The following is a 16,781-nucleotide window of genomic DNA, read 5'->3' on the forward strand; positions in this document are numbered from 1 at the left end:
GAGAGAGGGGGTTGGTTTTTTTTTTTCCCCTCCATAAGACAATATCATAAAACCACAAAACCTAGCAGTGGGATTTGAGGGTAGGGGTGTTGTACCTGAAACTACTTTTAAAACTTAATGTTTGAAGTTGACTGCATTTCAAATTGATGGTGACGTTTTTAGTTCTAAGGTGTGTGTAAATGTATTCAAGGCCACTGCTTTGTCTTTAGATCGGAGAAGACTAAGCTTTTGTCTATAATAGTAAAGTGCAGTGGTTTAACTAAATCTATTTCAAAAATTGATCTCGTGAAACCACTACAGATCCCTAATGTAGAAGCACTTGATCTAAATTGATGTAAACAAAAATTAAACTAGTTTCAGTTAGTAACTTGCCTCATGTAGATAAGGCCTAGGCTTCTAGCTCTCGCTAGCTAAGCTTTTTTTATATCAAGGTTTAACCTAAAACCATTTTTATATTGAAGGTGGTATCTGCTGGGTTTGTAATTCAGGGTTGGGTGAGTGGAGAGAATGCTTATCTTCACAGCATAATAGTTCATGCTCAACAGTAAGTAGCAGTTTGATTCAAGTCTTATAACAGTGTGTCATCACCTCCCAAATTAGCAGAGCCCTGGGCTGGGTTTTCAGAGAAATGAAATGCAGGAAATAAGGGTTGCATAAATGTAAATGCTTTATTATGTCTCTTCCATTATTTATTATGTCTCTTTCCATTTTTGTTCAGTGAAAAAGTTTGTTTTACCTGTCTGGTCCCAAGTCCAGTCTGGTCGCAAGACTGGGTGATGTCATTGGCCAAACTCTCTGAGAAAGATCATGTTTAACCTTGGTATTGGTGGGCAGTGAAGTTGGGTTCCTGGGAGGTATCTCTGGCTCTCATGGGTTGGAGTCTTTATAGGTTGCCACTCTGAGAAGAAGCTGGAGTGGCCTGATGATGGAGTGGGAACACTGGGGGCTCGTGTTAATTGCTGTGGCTGGATGGGGAAAGCAAAAGGAGGAATCAGTAGTCATGTTTCTCTCTCTCCCCATCTGCTGCTTCTGATGGAAATGAGGCTCTTAACAGCCTGCACCCCCTAATGAAAGGGCTTTTAGAAGGTCAGAGCAAGGATGGCAAGTCATGACTCCTGCATTCTGTGACTTGCTGTGCGGTCTTGGATAAAGAACTTACCTCACTGTGTCTGTAGACCCATCTATTACATGCAGATAAAGTTCTTTGGGATCATCAATGAAAGACTATTAAAATCCAAAGTATCTTTGGATGTCCCACACTTTCTGCTTCTTGAATGTAAGATTAGAGTACCATCTCTGTATTTAGGGGGATAAAAATCATGCAGCGAGCTCCTCAGGATGGTCTTTGCCTCTGTTTGGAAAGCACGTAGCAGATTGTGCATGTTACTGAGAATAATGTCCAAAAGATTTGCCACATTTTAAGTAGCATTATTATTATTAATGCATGCTCCTAGCACTAACCCTCACCTGTTCCTCCACAATGTCATCCTGATTTCTATTCTTGGTCTCCCCACACACCTTAATCCCAGATTTCAGAATTGGGGTTAAACCATTTTGTTAACTTTTCCATCACTTTGTATAGGCATCTTTCTTAAATCTTCCACTATAGAGCTACTAGTAGTACAGCTCATAGCAGTATTAGATGACAGATGATAAATGCCTGTTACACTAGCATGTGTACTGTTGCTACAACTTGTGGAACTGCAGTGGTGGGAGATTTTAAGAGTGTAGATGAGGTCCATATATATGGATCTCTTCTTACCTCGGCTGTTTGTTCATTATATTTTGCTGCGAGACCAATGCAGGTTTACTCCTGGGGGAATTTTGCACCTCTGTGCACTTGCAGAATTCATCTGTCCCGCATAATTTTATTTTTTTCTGCAGAAAATACATTCTGCCCAAGAAGTGTTGCAGTTACACCTTTTCTCCATCAGAGGCCGCTGTAGCGCCATAACAACCAACAGCATGAATGAAGCAGGCTGTTCTGGTGCCATGGCGGCTTGTGATGGGAAAAAGGTGGAACTGCAGCACTTTTAGGGCAGAATGTATTTTCTGTGGGGGAAAAAATGTTGTGCGCGCGCGTAGTGGCACAGAATATCCCTGAGAGTAGAAGTTCATCACAGCACCCAGCCTGCAGAGCCAGGTTAGCACAGAGTGGGGCACATGGGGCTGCTGGGGGTCACACACTGGGGTTCAGGATGGCTTGTGTGGGGGACAGACTGGAGTGCGGGCTTAGGAGCTAATGGGGTGACAGTGTTGAGCCAGAAGCTGAATGGAAGTGTGGGTGCAAGGCCACATGGGGATGGGGGAGGGGGGCTGCAAGGACACATGGGGATGGGGGAGGAGGCTACAGAGACCCATTGGGATGGGGGTGCAGGGAGAGGAGCAGATGTGACTAACTGAATGGGAGATGCTTGGGGTCAGCCAGGGTCTGCAGGGGGGAGGCTCCTCAACTCCCTAACAATCTTGCCTATCCCCTCCCCAAAAAAGCCTGTTCCATATTTTTCCCAGCCATACCCAACAACCCTCCAGGTTCACTCCAGGCTCCTTCCCTCTCCCTCAGATCCTCTGTTACCCCTGACACCCCCAAGCATTTGCACTGCTTCTGATGGGTGCGGGAAATACAATTCTGTATTCTAATTTAAATGAATTACTCAAAGTTCTGTATTAATATGTCTAGCAAGGAATCTATGTATCAAAAAAAAAAAAATTACCAGAATCTTTTTTTTTTGGTCTGTATTGCTACAGACACACTTGCTGACAGATATTTTGAAATAAATTACCAAAATAATTGAAACTGGCATGATTATATTGTGTTGTTTTGGCAAATAAAATATGCAGAATTTTACAGAATTTTAAAATATTGTGCGCAGAATTTTTAATTCTTTAGTGCAGAATTCCCCCAGGAATAACTGAAAGGTTGATGGCTCAAACTTTGATTCATGTCTGTCTGACAGCTTGCAAATTGAAGGCATTCAGTTTGCATTGAGTATTCTTCCCCACCCCAAACGAGGAACCACTTGAGTTCCTACAGCTGCATGTAACTAGTATTTCAAAACTAGTATAGACCCTTACTAAGCAATATGATGGAACATAAACTGATGATGCAGCTGATGATGCATGCCAACTTGTGAGTGAGAAACGTTAAATTTTTTTGCTCTCTGGAAAAAAATTGTAGCAACATACTGGTAATTTATCAATGTTCAGGTAAACCCTGAAAAAATCCTTTTATTGCACTATTTCACAAGGGTTAACCACAATTTAGCAAAATAAAAAGTGAAACCAAGGTTTTTAAATTTAGAACATATGCAACTGATAAAACGTGTGTAATCAAGGGCAAGCCCTCTTAATAGTTACACAATATATCTTGGGAGGATGAAAATGTGCATACATAATAGAATCCCCTGCCAGTCCAGATGGCGTTCTAATATAATATCCACTTAGCTTGAATGGGCCATATGTTTCTGTGCCTTGAGAGACTCAGAGTGAAAAAGAATGTTACTGAGTTTTCTAATATAACTATAAATCCTAACAGAAAAGGCTGTCCTGATTTTACTTATTCATGGACACCTGTGGTGAACTCTTCTGAGTGGGATCTTTTTTTCTTATTCTGCTCAAGGCAAATGATACTTAAAACTAAGACCTAATTTTCTGTATCTAAACATTTATTTGTATTAGACAAGTGACAATACACAGCAAGAAAATGTAGGTTACTTAAAATCTAGCTGTGGAAAGAATTTTATGAGCTACGAGGGCAGTAGATCTACACTTGGAAAATGGTGGAATTTAGATTGGGTTTGTCTAGCATGTGTTAGCTAAGCCCAACCTAAACTCAACCACTTTTCCTAGTCATACCTCATGTGTTCGTTCCACTCCATCTCTGGACCTAGGGATTTGTAAATAAAACTGGTGACTTCAATTTTTACTTTAAGTAAAATGCCTGAATTATAGTATAGTGAAGAATTTAGTTACAATGAATAAAGATTTTAGTTTCACTTAATAGGAGCTATAATTTAAATGGAATTTCCAAAAGAAAGTTTATTCGTCCTATATATTGCTGCTAGAAGTAGGATATTTATGGTTAGGAGCAAGAGAAATGAGCCAACCAGCCGATTGCTCTGTCCCAACGTTTCACTGTGCAATAAGACACAATTTAAAGTTTTGCACTTCCGTTACTCCCACTTCAGTTGATTTTCTGTGTAATATCTAAGCAATTGCAAATTTTTGAATGTGAAATGTAAAATATTTTGTTTACCTTTTGTGGAAAAGGTCTGAGGCCTTCACTTGGCCTCCTAGGCAAAATTGTGTTCTGAAGCAAGCATTTTGCTGCAGTTTTTTTTTTTTAAAAGGGGGGGAGGGCATTGTGGTGGCTGGTAATGAAATAGAGCTAAACCCCACATATTAAATCTTCTCTCCTTTTTCTCTGCTTGTGCACAAACAGCTTTTGTGACAGGTGGCTCTAATTTTCCCTTTCTGTCAGCACAATAAAGAGAGCAGCAAGGGATATATGGGGAAGGTGAGGGAGGGGCTGGAAATACTAACTGTTGACTGTGTTACCATAGAATGCAGTTGGAGGCAGGGAGGGAATGGCATCATTCAATCCTTTATGGTACTGCTGTACATGAAGTATAGCTGGGGATGAGAGGGACTGAGACAGATGGGGCTGATGATGAAGCTGAGAGCTTCCTTCCTTCAGTGAAAGTATACAACAGTGCTGAGAGCTGCACATAACCATTTTGCTTTTTCAGCCCTCTTGGGGCAGAATCCGGAGTTCCCAAGAATTTGAGTGCAGGCACAGCCCCATTGCAGAGCTTCGCCTCAATTTCAGAAGCAGAACCAGAGTCTCAACTGGAGAAATCTAAGGTAGAGAGAGAGAGGGAGGGGCTGATCAGCTTTTAATTGCAAAGAAGGTGTTGGTAGGGCCTGTGACCAAGGAAGAAAGAGGAGCAGGGCTGGTTGTAACCTGGTGAAGGATATAGTATATGACTCAAGAAGGGATGGGGAGGTGGGAGCAGAACAAAGGGAGGCTGCATTCCCTTTTTGGGGAAGGAGTAGGGGAGAGATGGTGGGAGTTATCTTAGAAGATTAAGGTTGGAAGAGACCTCAGGAGGTCATCTAGTCCAACCCCCTACTCAAAGCAGGACCAACCCCAACTAAATCATCCCAGCCAGGACTTTGTCAAGCGGGGCCTTAAAAACCTCTAAGGATGGAGATTCCACCACCTTCCTAGGTAACCCATTCCAGTACTTCACCACGCTCCTAGTGAAATAGTTTTTCCTAATATCCAACCTAGACCTCCCCACTGCAACTTGAGACCATTGCTCCTTGTTTGGGCATCTGCCAGCACTGAGAACAGCCTAGCTTTATCCTCTTTGGAACCTCCTTCAGGTAGTTGAAGGCTACTATCAAATCCCCCCTCATTCTTCTCTTCTGCAGACTAAATAAGCCCAGTTCCCGCAGCCTCTAAGTCATGTGACCCAGCCCCCTAATCATTTTCATTGACCTCTGTTGGACTCTCTCCAATTTTTCCACATCCTTTCTGTAGTGGGGGACCCAAAACTGGATGCAATACTCTAGATGTGGCCTCACCAGTGAATAGAGGGGAATAATCACTTCCCTCGATCTGCTGGCAATGCTCTTACTAATGCAACCCAAGATGCCGTTAGCTTTCTTGGCAACAAGGGCACAGTGCATGGGATTCTCCCATCCTAAGTGCAGGACTCTGCACTTGCCCTTGTTGAACTTCATCAGATTTTTTTTGGCCCAATCCTCCAAGTTGTATAGGTCACTCTGGACCCTATCCGTACCTTCCGGCATATGTACCTCTCCCCCCAGTTTAGTGTCATCCACAAACTTGCTGAGGGTGCAATCCATCCCATCATCTAGATCATTAATGAAGATGTTGAACAAAACCGGCCCCAGGACCAACCCCTGGGGCACTCTGCTTGATACCAGCTGCCAGCTAGATATCAAGCTGTTGATCACTACCCATTAAGCCCGACGATCTAGTCCGCTTTCTAGCCACATTACAGTTCATTCATCCAATCCATAGTTTTTTAACTTGCTGGCAAGAATACTGTGGGAGATCGTATCAAAAGCTTTGCTAAAGTCAAGATATATCACAATATATGATATGATATATACCATATATATCATAACAGAGAAGTTATTAGGGAATGGAGAAAAGCCTCATATTATTTAGTTTGTTGATTTTTATTTGGGAGCTCAGATATAGTTTGGTGTGAAGTCAAAAATATTTCTTTCATGGAATGTGAGGGGAGGTATCTGTCAGAACCACCTCTTATTTTGGGCATTAGCTATGACTGAGCTAAAGCATCTTAATATAATGGAAGTCATCCATTGAGATCTCTTACTTTGGCAGCAGAGCTCTGTGGATTTGGTGCTGAACTCTTTGCTCATTTTAAACAAAATTGAGCTCTGAGGGTTTTTTTTTTTACATTTCTGTTTATATAATTTTTCTGAACCTACCTGAATAAAGAGGAGAATGCAGCGAAATAAAGTGAATTGATTGACTCTCTGGATATGTAATAAATAGTTGTATCCATATCTTAGAACATGCAGAATATTAAGTAATATATTGTTAGCACTTGCATAAATCATTTTTAAAAGTTTGAAGTAATGCTTTTAAAATACAAGGCAAGAATTTACAGAGAAACTTGATCTCTGTAAAACTTTCTTTGATTAAGTTAATTGGTGGAAAGCTTTAGAAGTCCTTGTCATATTGTAAACATCTTGTACTAACATGAGAATGAGACGGTTGCTAGAAAAAAAAAATGAAATTGTCAGTCTGGTTTCATTGTCAGAGGTGGGAGAAATAAAGTAAATCAAAGTGGAAAAGCACACTTACCTTCTTAATTTTGTTCAGTTTTAATATTCTAATTTAAGGTGGGTTAGGAAATGAAAGCATACAGAATATTTTGCCACAAATATTGAGACCCTATAAAAGATTATGGTAACATAAATAGCATTACATTGCTAAATTGTACTGTGTATGTATGATTTTAAAAAAATCATTGCTGAATTAAATATGCGTCATGTTAAAATGTTTGGTAATAAACTAATGGTCAAGCCTGGAATTTTTAGTGCCCTACATTAGTGAGGTTAAATTCCAATTTAGAAGTAGGGATGCTGTGAAACCCACCATAAAACTTTTTCAGTTCTACTTTTTAATATGATTTTGCTCTTTTATAATTTGTGCTATTTTACCTTTGGGATAACTTCAGGACAGTACATTTAAAAAGTAAATAGTGTGCTCATATTAGATTTCTTGCTCCCTTTAAGTCTTCTCAGCTGCTACTGCCAGCTGTCTAGTGGCTCATTACCACTTCATGTAATGCTGCCTCTTCATGCTCCAGGATAAGTGTCCAAGAGTCAAAATCTTTAAAATATAGGTACTGGCTATTTCAAGAAATACTTTTAGGGCAGTGGTCCTCCAACTCTTTCATTTTGCAGACCATTTTGACGTAGAGCGAGAGAGAGCATGCATATGCCTCTTGTATATCACCTTATCTCCCAATCCATTCCTTTCTCACAGCATTTTCTTTGTTTTATGGACAACAGACTGTGTACATTACTAGCATTCCATACTCTGGAACTTTGGGATTATTGGCTGAAAGTTTATTTTATTTTTCCATGTGTTGCTATTTGTTTTGAAAATATTAACCTAACACAAGCCTTTCTTGTTTGCTTTGTAGGTTTTAACAACCATTCGCTCAGGACACAGGGCAAATATTTTTAGTGCAAAATTCTTACCATGCACCAATGACAAGCAGATTGTGTCCTGTTCTGGAGATGGAGTAATTTTTTATACTAATGTTGAGCAAGATGCTGAGACCAACAGACAATGCCAATTTACGTGCCACTATGGAACTACCTATGAGGTATTGTATATCATCTCTGTATAAAAGCACAAGATTTATTTAAGACAGGAAAAATAGATGTCGGTGTTGATATTAGCTAGGATTTCAGTCTGACAGTGACAACTTCATTTCTATGCTTCACAGTCATTTAAACTAGTTTTCCTTTGATTTGTAACTTTTAGGGGTCATTTCATATGTAATTTCCTTTAGTAGAGAAATAAATTGTCCAAATAAAGGAGACTCTAAAGTCAAGTATTGTTAAGGCCACTTTCCCTGCAAAATATATAAGCAGATAGCAACAGATACATAATAGCACTTGTTTATCTACATGTTAGGGGGACAGGTAGTTTGTATATAATTTTTTATTAAAGGGAGAAAAACAAGGCCTTTACTGTACTAAGGTAAATATAAATATAAAATCTTACAGAGAATTTCCTAGCTTTCAGCACATTTTCACCTTTAAGTTACAGATACATCTTTATAATCTTAAGGACTTTTTTTGGTGGAAATAATACATTACGATCATCATTAATCCTCAAAACCCCTATATTAGTGATATCCCCATTTATTTTACAGATGGGCAAAGCAACACAAAGTGTGTTTAAGTGACTTGGCAAAGCTGTAGTAAAAATCAGGAGTTCCTGACTCCAGTTTCATGCTAAATTCACTAGACAATTTTGCCTCTTGTTTTCCCTACTGACTTACCCATACTAAATTTTACAAAAGATAAAGAAAACTGTCACCACTTTCTTGGAGTTGTCAACATTCCATCTTAGTTTTCCAGTATTTTTCAAATGCTACTTTCATAATTATCTAGCTCAGACCTTCCAGTATTAGTTAGTTCTAGATAGGTCCTTTGGTTTTTATACAGAGTGGACAAAAGATATTAGAAGAATCAAGTATACTAGTATCAAACAAAGCAAAGGAATGGTGGTTCATGTCAAAATGGAACATTTCTAAAGAGCTGTCTGGATTAATTTCTCGTTATGTGGTAGAAGTTTCTTTAACAGTATATGTCTGTGTGCAGTTAAAGAACTTGTCAGAAACGTTTGTTAACTGAAGAATGTCGTCTTCTCAGGAGATGTGCAGGGCAACCCTGTGGAGCTCATTTTGTATTTGTAGACTGGATGCAGCTTGAGTTCAATAGTCTTAGGGCAGGTCTACACTTAAAACACTGCAGCGGCACAGCTGCACTGCTGTAGCACTTCAGTGAAGATGCTACTGTGCCAATGGGAGGGTTTCTCCTGTCGGCATAGTTAATCCACCTCTGTGAGTGGTAGTAGATTAAATCGATGGCAGAAGCCCTCCTGTCAACATAGCGCTGTCTACACCAGGGATGGATTTTTCACATCCCTGAATGATGTAGTTATACCAATGTAAGTTTTTTTTTTTATAGTGTAAGTTTTTTTTTATAGTGTAGAACTGTACTCAGGATTGCTTGTCACTTTTGCCAAAGATCATCTTAGGTTCCTCCCTCACACCAGTTATTTCTTTTTTGAGATGTTTAATTTGTGTGTTCTTGTTTATTTTGATCACGAAGCTATTGCTTCCTTAGTGGCATTCTCCTTCTTATCATGTGAGCTAAGATCACTTCATATTTTTAAACAGTTTCATGTCTGAACATGATTCGCTATCTGATGTTGCGCTTATTTATCCAGCCCTTAACTAGACTGTATGAGTTGATCTTACCCTCACTGCATCCCAAAAATATGGAAGAGAATGGTGTAGCCTGTCACTCCACCCATGGTTTCAGAAGAGTCTCTCAGGATTGAGATATGAGTTACTAAGGGCCAAGGCTACTCAACACGATCTAGATTTTAATACCGACTGTTTGTGTTCTCATGGTAAAGAGGTAAGAGTTCAGTCAGCGGTGATGGTGGTATTTACCTATAGTGTTAACTACCAACCCTTGCTGGATAAATATGAATTTGATATATTGAACAAGTTGAGTTATTTTCCTTTTATAAAAGAGAACAAAGTAGTTGAAGATTATTCCAGAAGAAAGTGAACAGCCAAGCATTAGGCTAGGAAAACTGGAGCAGCAGAATCTTGAATATAGACTAACAAACATGCATATTTGTAGTGCAAATGCAGTTTCCAGCACCCAGTTCAGCCGAAGATCAGAGTAACCGTGTGATACAGGGGGGTGCCAGAGGAAAACAATGAAGGATAAGTTAATGAATGTGGTGAGGAATGGAACCCCATTTTTGCATCTCCTGGGAACTTGTTCTAGCCTAACAAGTCATCTTGCGTCAACTAGCATAATACCTTCAGTCAACTTCAAGAAATAGCTTTCTCAATAGAGCTTAAAACTTGATGTCTCAAGTTCCGTTCTTCCATTCTTCTTTGTTTTTAGTCTGTCTTGATTTCCTGAGCCTGTGACTAGACTTCATCAGTCTGTTGTCCAGTCATAGATATTTCTTTAGAGAGTAGATTCATGACATTCCTTCTTCAGTTTTACTGAGCATGGTGCTCACAACATTTTGGTTAAAGTATACATCCTATACAAAACTTTTGTTTTGTAAATTCCACTATGACTCATTAGTTGTTCATCTGTACCAGGCAGAGTTGTTCTCCACACACGGAATGATGCAACCTTGAACTCTGACCATGTACAGGTGTTAGAAATGGGTATCTGGTAAATGTTAGGAATATTGAAGTGGTGGCATTGAAGTAGATGATTAGGGACATGGCTGTGTTTGACTTGTGTTAAGTGAATGCTAAAGGAGGGAAATCCTTTTTGTTTTTTAAATAGAAATAGTGTGTAGCGTTTATCATTTTGAGAAATTATTGATTTGTAATGTTTTTAATTAAAAAGTTATGGGAAGATGTTTCTAAAATCGCCTATAGTTTGTTGAAAATCTCAAACACAGTGTATTTTCAGTAGTTGATTTTGTTCAGAGTTAAGTTAGCCTATTTTGCTAGAAGTGAAGGAGAGTGCAGCTTGTGTGTTGTACTTGTGGATACAGATGACGTAACAGAAAAGGTGAAGGTGAAATCATAGTTACTGGTTTTCAGGGTAGGTTGAGGATTTAATGAGTGATTCTCTGACTTTTCTGTGGTTCTGTCGGTGGTATATGCACTTCAGCGGCTTTTACTATTTTCAAAACAGTTCTTTGATAGAATATTTGTAAAATACTTTAGGATAGAAAGGTACTTTATAAATGTATAACTTATTTAAATATTATTACTCTACCTAAAACCTATCTTGTTGTACTTGAATAATGAAGCAGATACAAAGTTGTGTAGCACAGTGAGCACTGATCTTAGATCCCTGAAACTTCAAAGCTCAGCAGAGCAAGTAAGAGGTAGTATTGGGGAGAAAAGAATTGACTTGCAGATACAACTTGGAATTAATTTGTCAGTTTGTTAGATGCTTCATCTCATTTAAAAGTATTTTTTGACCATGGGGGAAAATGTGTTTAAGAAGTCTGAGTTTATTTTTCAACTGTATTTAATTGCCTCATTATATTAAAAATAGAACTTTGTCTCACTATATTCTCTAAATAACAAAAGCTAATATTATCTGTCCTTCAGGTACTAATTCTGAATTAAACAATAGGATAGATTTTGGACTGGCTTCATCACTTGGAGCTTGTGGCAATTATAGACCATGACTGACACACCTCACAATAAGGAAGCTTGTGGAAATTCATGAGCGCTGTGCCATTGTTTTATGAGAGACAAGTTGTGGGAGAAGAGGAATGGAGTATATTTTTGAGAGCCAGACAGACACACACACAAAATGGGCCTCTGGAGACTGGAGTATTTGCAGTTTATACCTGGCAGTTCAAAAACTATGAATAGTCACTACCAAATACCAGACTTTGCCGCTATTCATATTATTTCTATTTCAGAAAGAGAGTATACTTCTAAGGATAATTCTTGCCTTCATATTTCCAGTGTATCAAGATTTTTTTGTGCAGCTAAATTTTTTAGATCGATAATTTAATGATAGTTAGTTATATACGATATCGTGTTAAGGGTCAATATTTATGAAGTCAGCTCAGATTACAGCTACTGATATTTATTTCATTTTTTTAATAAAAAGAAAAGAAACCCCTTGCTCCTTACAAATTACAGCATATTTAATAGTGAATTATAAAATACTGTATTGTTACCAATATAATCAAAACTAAACTACAGCAGTTGAAATAAATGAATGTGGTACATTTGTGCTTCATTATTACTTTTGCCTGGTGTTCATCTACGGCCTGAAGTCGATGGAAAAATCTCCCGTTGACTTTAATGAAAGCGGGATCAGCCTGTTACTTACTTACTAATTCAGTAATTCGCCCTGTCTGCTCTTGTCAGTAGTGTGAAAGAGTAAGGTTCTGCTGCACTTAACTTGTGATGGTCTGGTAGCTGTTTTTCAGACACTGAGCTCCTAAAGGGAAGGGTACTGTTGAACAACCAAAAATGTGGACAGCCTAATGACTGGAATAGTAATTCTAGGATTTCCAAACTTTAAACAAATTTCATTACTTCATTCTGTGTAAATTAGTGGCTTGAGATGTACATATTTAAATGTAAGATGTTTACATTTTCCATAAGATATCTTTAAAATTCTCTTTTGTATATAAAGAAATAAAGTGTGTGATCGTATCACAGTTCACATGCCTTCATCCACCTGAGGTGTTCTGCTCTGTAATATTTGGCACTTCTTGTTCTCTATATTTTATGGAATGATTTGTTAAATGAATCTGGACCAATGATTAGTTTTCTGAGAACACCCTTATTTGGAATATCACTGCATCTTTGTAGGAATTGATAGCTTTCCTGAGATCAGGAATATGGTGTAATAAAACAATTCAGTGAAAGTGAAGAAAATATTGATTGATGCATTGAAGGATAGGGAGCAATAATATACTTCAGTTCATTACTGTATCTTGCATGGAAGAAGCAACTTGATTGGGGGAACAGTGTTGGTAAGTATTTTCCTGTGGTTTGTATGGGGATGGATTTTAAGACTACAGTGTAGTTAGATTGTTAAAATATTCTCTTGTTGCATAATAGAAAACAAAATGAACCTGTCTTTTATTCTCACTTTAGATGCTAATTATTTATCTAATAACTGAAAATATCAAGTTTGTGCGTTATTTATGCAATAGGCAATGGAAGTGTTTGTGGGATTTAATTGCTTATTTCAGCTGCTGGAGGACTATCTGTAAGGTTGTTTTAAAGACTAATACAAACTATTTTAAATTTTCAACTATCTTTCACTTTTGATTATTTTCATAGAAATCTTGAGCGCAATTAAAAATCACCCTGTGATTATTGCTCACTAATTTTAAAGGCTTTATTCCCAAAATTATATTCTTTCTTGAACTATTAATGGTACTGACTTTTTTTCATTTCAGATTATGACAGTACCAAATGATCCCTATACTTTCCTCTCTTGCGGTGAGGACGGAACTGTAAGGTGGTTTGATACTCGAATCAAAACAAGTTGCACAAAAGAAGATTGTAAAGATGTAAGAACCAAAATTTCCAATAAGATGACAGAAATATAGGGCTATAGTATTAATATTAGAATCTGAACCCTAATAAGGTTTCTGAGGGCCCCGATGAGCTGACTGAGGCATGTTGTAGAGATTATCCTGGAGCCAGAAAAGAGTGCTGTTTGGACTCTGTACATCTGAGGTACATTTATGAACCTCTGGTTTGGTTTACTTCAAACTTGGTAGAAAAATTCTACCTTGGCCTCAGACCTAACCTTCCAATCCTGAGGCTGTGATGGCTTTTTTTTGTGCATTTTTGAGGTGGCGGTATAAATTGAGCTTATAATGGAAGCTCAGCTGCAACTTTAAACTGTCGAGCAGCCTCTGTAAAATAGTGGTGTAATAAACATATTAGATCAGATTAATCACTGATGTATCTCCCTGGATGGTATTAATTTCATCCATAGTGTTTGGATTCCAGAAAACGTTTGGTACTGATCTAGATAAAAACTGACCCCCAAAATGTGTGTTATACATATTGCCCCTTGGTCCCCGTCTCTTCTGTTCTGTTTTCTGCATTGTGTTCCATTTTTAGGGTTTGGTTATTTTTGGTCCCCAATCTTGTTACATTACTCTTTATACATGACATTCCTCTATTCAATTATCTGCCCATAAACCAAATCTATTCTAATCCTTTTGAGCTAGTGTAGATACGTCCTGCCTATTTGCAATTCTTTCTATCCGCATCCTGGTTTCTTTGTTTAAGAAAATCCAAGCAGTTGTTAGCCCTCTCTACCCTTAACTCTTAGCTTTTTTTAGGTTGATATAATGCTGTTTTTCATTCTCTGATTTCTTTTGTCCATTGCAATAACTCTTCCCTGTAATACATTTACCACCTATCTGTATAGGGCCAGATTTGGCTCTTTCGTACAAACATGATTGCAATACCTTGACTAGTGGGGCTGCATCTTTTTTTTCCAGTAGTATTTTACTTCAGATGCTTAGGAGCTATTTTGTAAGTGCAGTATCTTTGTTTTATTCCAGGATATTTTAATAAACTGCCGACGTGCTGCCACCTCTGTAGCTATCTGTCCTCCAATACCATACTATCTTGCTGTGGGCTGTTCTGATAGCTCAGTAAGAATATATGACCGGCGAATGCTTGGCACAAGAGCAACAGGTGAGAAATAAACATTAAGTAAATTTTTCTAGCAGCAGACAGTTCTAGTTTGTCTGGTTTATGACTTAAGCTTAGTTTTATATAAGATCTAGGCTTTTAAAAAATATTGGATATTACTAAAAAGTACAGTAAAGCCTGCAGGGAAATATTTTGAAAGATTATTTGATTATTTGTAAATAAACAGTGAATGCTATTATTAAGGTGGCCAAAACTTCCTGCAGGTCAAATGCAGCACATGGAATTCTATAATGTCTCTTAGGGCTCTCTTGGAACATGCAGCACACAGAGACTACTGGTTCCAGTATGCAATGCTCTGTCTTTATTCAAGTAATTGTTTACAAAAATAAACCACACTGGAGCACTGTATGATTGCACCTCTAGGTTGTGCATGCCACATTTCTCTAGTAAAAATGAGGGCAGGAACTCTCTCAGTGACATGCACATTTACTGCATCCATGTCAGCCCTATGTTTGTATGCTTTTGCTTCATTAGAAGATAGTTTCTTGCAGAAAGGGATCTTGTGAATTTTACAGATTCTCATAGAAAACATTTAACTTCTCAGTAGTTGTCACTGTACCTGACATACTAGTAGCCTTCAATATTTGCCTAAAGTTGTTACCAAGTTTCTAAATTTAGATAATGTGTGGTGAGATCATTCACTCTAAACAGTGGGGGTTGTTTTCTGGCTTGTTGGAAAAGGTGTGTGCCCCTTTACAGGGCTGGAGAGCCAGGGAGTAACTTTCTGCTGTAGCTGCAGAGGAGTTCAGCGTGGGGATGCTGACCCATCCCCCCAGATGACTGAAGAGAGGGAGGACTGTATTGGTCCATGCTGGTGCAGGAAAAGCCCTTTTTTATCTGGACCAGGTGGAGCAGCACCCATTCTTTCACCCATGGAAGTGGTGAAACACTCGGGTTTGTCAAGATCCACTGTGAGCATTGCACTAGTCACCCCTTTCTCAAGGGGCTGGGAAGGAAATTTTCCTTCACCACCAGATTGGCGAACACGAAGTGGGTTTTTGTTTTTTGTTTTTTTTGCCTTCTGCACAGCGGGTTTGAGGGGCTTAGTTGGGACAAATATGAACTGGGAGTTACTCTGTGATGTCACAACTCATTATATAAATATGTGGCAGATGTCAGGTACTCCATAGAAGAGGCATACAGTGACTGACTGGATAAAATGGATCGATAAAGGATTTAGAGGTGGTATTCTTTAAAGGAGTGGAAATGGGGTTTGGGGCTCCTATGACTGGTATGGCAGTGAGCCTATCTCTCTTCCCCCCCCCCCCCCCCCGACAGTCACCCCTAGAGCCTCATTTGAGTGTGTGGGGGATGGTGAGAACTCAGTAGTGGGTTGGTTGGGGACCAGGATCAATCAGGGGGAGGGCTGACAGAAGCCACCTGGGTGTGTATTGAAATGATCATGGAATTACCTGAACTGTACGCTTCTATCTGCCGGGTACTCCCAGACATTTAAGCATAAAGTTGTGGTCTAGTTAAACCACATCCAGTGTCTCCTATCCTTCCAGCACAGCCGGACAATGACTGGAGTATTTAATACACTGTTTAATTATGAAACTGTTTTACCTTAGGGATGTGATCAACACTTGAAACAGAGATTTCAAATGTAACTATTATGGGAATTAAGCTGGCCTTTGGTTTGTGGTGCTCTATGAGAAGTAAGATATGCAGGGTCTTACTTCAATTTAGAAGGAGCAAACTACTGTCTTATTAATGGCACTGTGGCTGGTGGTTTCAGAGTTTGCATGCAAGCCCAAAGGTATCAAATGCCTAAGAACCAGCATGACAAGCCATTGTATGTTTGCATTGAAGTCTCTACCACTTCCTCTCCTCTCCTCCACAGATAGTCTGACTGGGTATTCCTTTTGCTGTGAAAATTGAATGAGGGACATGTGTGGGGGTCTCATTGTGAAAGCTTGAATCTAGTCCTTACCCAGTAAGGTGACCAGATGTCCCAATTTTATAGGGACAGTCCAGATATTTGGGTGTTTTTCTTATATAGGCTCTTATTACCCCCAACCCTGTCCCGATTTTTCCAACTTGCTGTCTGGTCACCCTATTACCGAGATAAATCAAGTAGTCTTTGCTTTCCTCTAACAGACAGTGAAGGGGGTGTGCCAATGTACATGCACATATGTGTAATATAGCTTGATTGTGTAGCAATATCTTAGGATGACCAGACAGCAAATGTGAAAAATCGGGACGGGGGTGGGGGGGTTAATAGGAGCCTATATAAGAAAAATACCCCAGAATTGGGACTGT

At 38.9% G+C, this 16,781-nt stretch overlaps 1 protein-coding gene across 6 annotated transcripts in view; it reads left to right on the top strand.

The window, feature by feature from the left end:
• DCAF6 (DDB1 and CUL4 associated factor 6) overlaps positions 1-16,781 on the top strand; it is a 159,469-nt gene that overhangs the window by 45,326 nt on the left and 97,362 nt on the right. For all 6 annotated transcript variants that reach the window (XM_074972256.1, XM_074972268.1, XM_074972278.1 and 3 more), the window contains exons 4-6: positions 7,716-7,901; positions 13,241-13,354; positions 14,366-14,501. In XM_074972256.1, the coding sequence (XP_074828357.1) occupies positions 7,716-7,901; positions 13,241-13,354; positions 14,366-14,501 (436 nt within the window). The remainder of the gene's footprint in view (positions 1-7,715; positions 7,902-13,240; positions 13,355-14,365; positions 14,502-16,781) is intronic.

This window comes from Natator depressus, chromosome 1, assembly GCF_965152275.1.
Source record: "Natator depressus isolate rNatDep1 chromosome 1, rNatDep2.hap1, whole genome shotgun sequence".
In the NCBI taxonomy this organism is placed as follows: domain Eukaryota; kingdom Metazoa; phylum Chordata; order Testudines; family Cheloniidae; genus Natator; species Natator depressus.